The sequence below is a fragment of the Corvus brachyrhynchos genome, unplaced genomic scaffold, assembly GCF_000691975.1.
Source record: "Corvus brachyrhynchos isolate BGI_N302 unplaced genomic scaffold, ASM69197v1 scaffold58, whole genome shotgun sequence".
NCBI lineage: Eukaryota > Metazoa > Chordata > Aves > Passeriformes > Corvidae > Corvus > Corvus brachyrhynchos.
Genome location: NW_008239539.1, coordinates 1,052,193 through 1,053,908, shown reverse-complemented (window position 1 = coordinate 1,053,908; position 1,716 = coordinate 1,052,193). Strand labels below are relative to the sequence as shown.

General features: G+C 63.5%; 1 protein-coding gene across 1 annotated transcript in view; it reads left to right on the top strand.

Moving 5' to 3' along the window:
- CORO7 (coronin 7) overlaps positions 1-1,716 on the top strand; it is a 12,111-nt gene that overhangs the window by 2,379 nt on the left and 8,016 nt on the right. Inside the window, exons 3-5 of the mRNA XM_017741266.1 lie at positions 84-154; positions 501-684; positions 1,283-1,359. Coding sequence (XP_017596755.1) covers positions 84-154; positions 501-684; positions 1,283-1,359 — 332 coding nt within the window. The remainder of the gene's footprint in view (positions 1-83; positions 155-500; positions 685-1,282; positions 1,360-1,716) is intronic.

Sequence of the window (1,716 nt, the reverse complement as noted above, 5' to 3'; positions counted from 1 at the left end):
GAATCCGAGCGGGGAAAAGCAGAGAGGCAGCCACACTGTCTGCAGGGGAAGGTGGGGACAAACTTTTGCCCTTCTCCTTCCAGATGTGGTCACAGACTTTGACTTCTCACCCTTTGATCAGCTCCTGCTGGCCACAGGCTCTGCTGATGAGACGGTGAGTGCTCGGTGACAGGGGTCCCAAGGGGACACCTCGTGACCCCCAACGTGTCTCTGGGATTCACTGTAGAGCTGGAGTGATGGGAGCAAGAGGAGCACGGGGTGGAGAGTGCCAGCTTGGGGAGAGTGGAGCTGGACATCCTCAGGGGGACAGAGCAGATGGTCAAGGATCAGCCTTCTCCCATCTGGGACCTAATCCCACTGAGCTGCACTGAGGGATCACCTGGTGTCCTCAGGGACCAAAGCCTGGGAAAGCAGCGAGCCTGGGTGGAGCACTGCCAGCACCCAGCTGGCTCCTGCTCACCTGCCCGGGGACTGACCACCCTCCTCTCCTGGGGCTGCAGGTGAAGGTGTGGCGCCTGCCCCAGAGTGGCCAGGACATTCCTGGTGGCATGGGGCTGACCCTGGGGCCCGGGGGGGCCCCAGTGGATGCGCTGCAGTTCCACCCCACGGCGGACGCTGTCCTGGCCAGCGGTGCAGGGAAGAGAGTCACAGTCTGGGACCTGGGGCAGCAGCAGCCCCTGACAGGTAGGCAGGGCTGTGACTGCCCATGACATGTCTCTGCCCCGTGTGCCTGCCCCGTGTGCCTGCCCCGTGTGCCTGCACAGTGCCTGGGCTCAGGGTCTGACCTCAGTGTCACCAAACAGGCAGCTCAGGTGGCTTTTTGGGCAGGGCCCCACAGCCCCTTGTGCCTGTGTTCCCCTACGCTCTGATGCAGTGGTGTGAAATGCTCCGATACTGCCCAAGGTGTCCATAGGAGCTCTGCTGGGGATCCCCTGGGTGACAGGTCCCTCTCCCTGCATGTCCCAGGGCGTGGGTGGATGTGGGTGGTTGCTGACCAGCCTTGCCAGACCTCAGCCACCCTGAGGGGGAGAGGAGGTGAGTGGCAGCACAGGCCTGTGGCTTTCCCAGGGCTCCTGCTCTTTGTCTCCAGCTGCCAGCAGCGCAGGGATGCTCCCTGCACAGACACAGCAGTGTCCCACTGGGTCCTGGCTGCCACCAGCCCTTTGCAAAGGCCAGGTCATTTCTCCTGGGAAATATTCTGGGGGGGAGAGTGATGGCTCCTGCCCTGTCTGCAGGAGGGACCCTGCTTGATCCTGGCCCTGACCCTGCTTTATCCCCACAGTCCTGGATTCCCACGGGGACCAGCTGCAGAGCCTGACCTGGAAGCGAGACGGCCACCTCCTCGGCACCTCCTGCAAGGTGAGCAGTGCCCAGGGGTGACCTTGCTGTGGCACGGCGTGGATGGGCTGTCTGCCAGCTGCTGGATGCACCCTGATCCTGGGGAGCACCCATTTCACAGATTCCCAGAATGGTTTGGGTTGGAAGGGCTCTTAAAGCTCGTCTCGATCCACCCCCCTGTCATGTGCAGGGACACCTTCCCCTAGCCCGGGGTGCTCAGACTCCATCCAGCCTGGCCTGGAACACTTCCAGGCATGGGGAGCGTGGAGGGACGGTAAATTTTGGGGTGGAAAAGGGCAGGAGCTGGGTCAGCGAGCCCGTGGGGAGGCGGGCAGGGAGCAGCACTAGATGGCGCCGGCCGCGCGCGGGCGGGGAGGC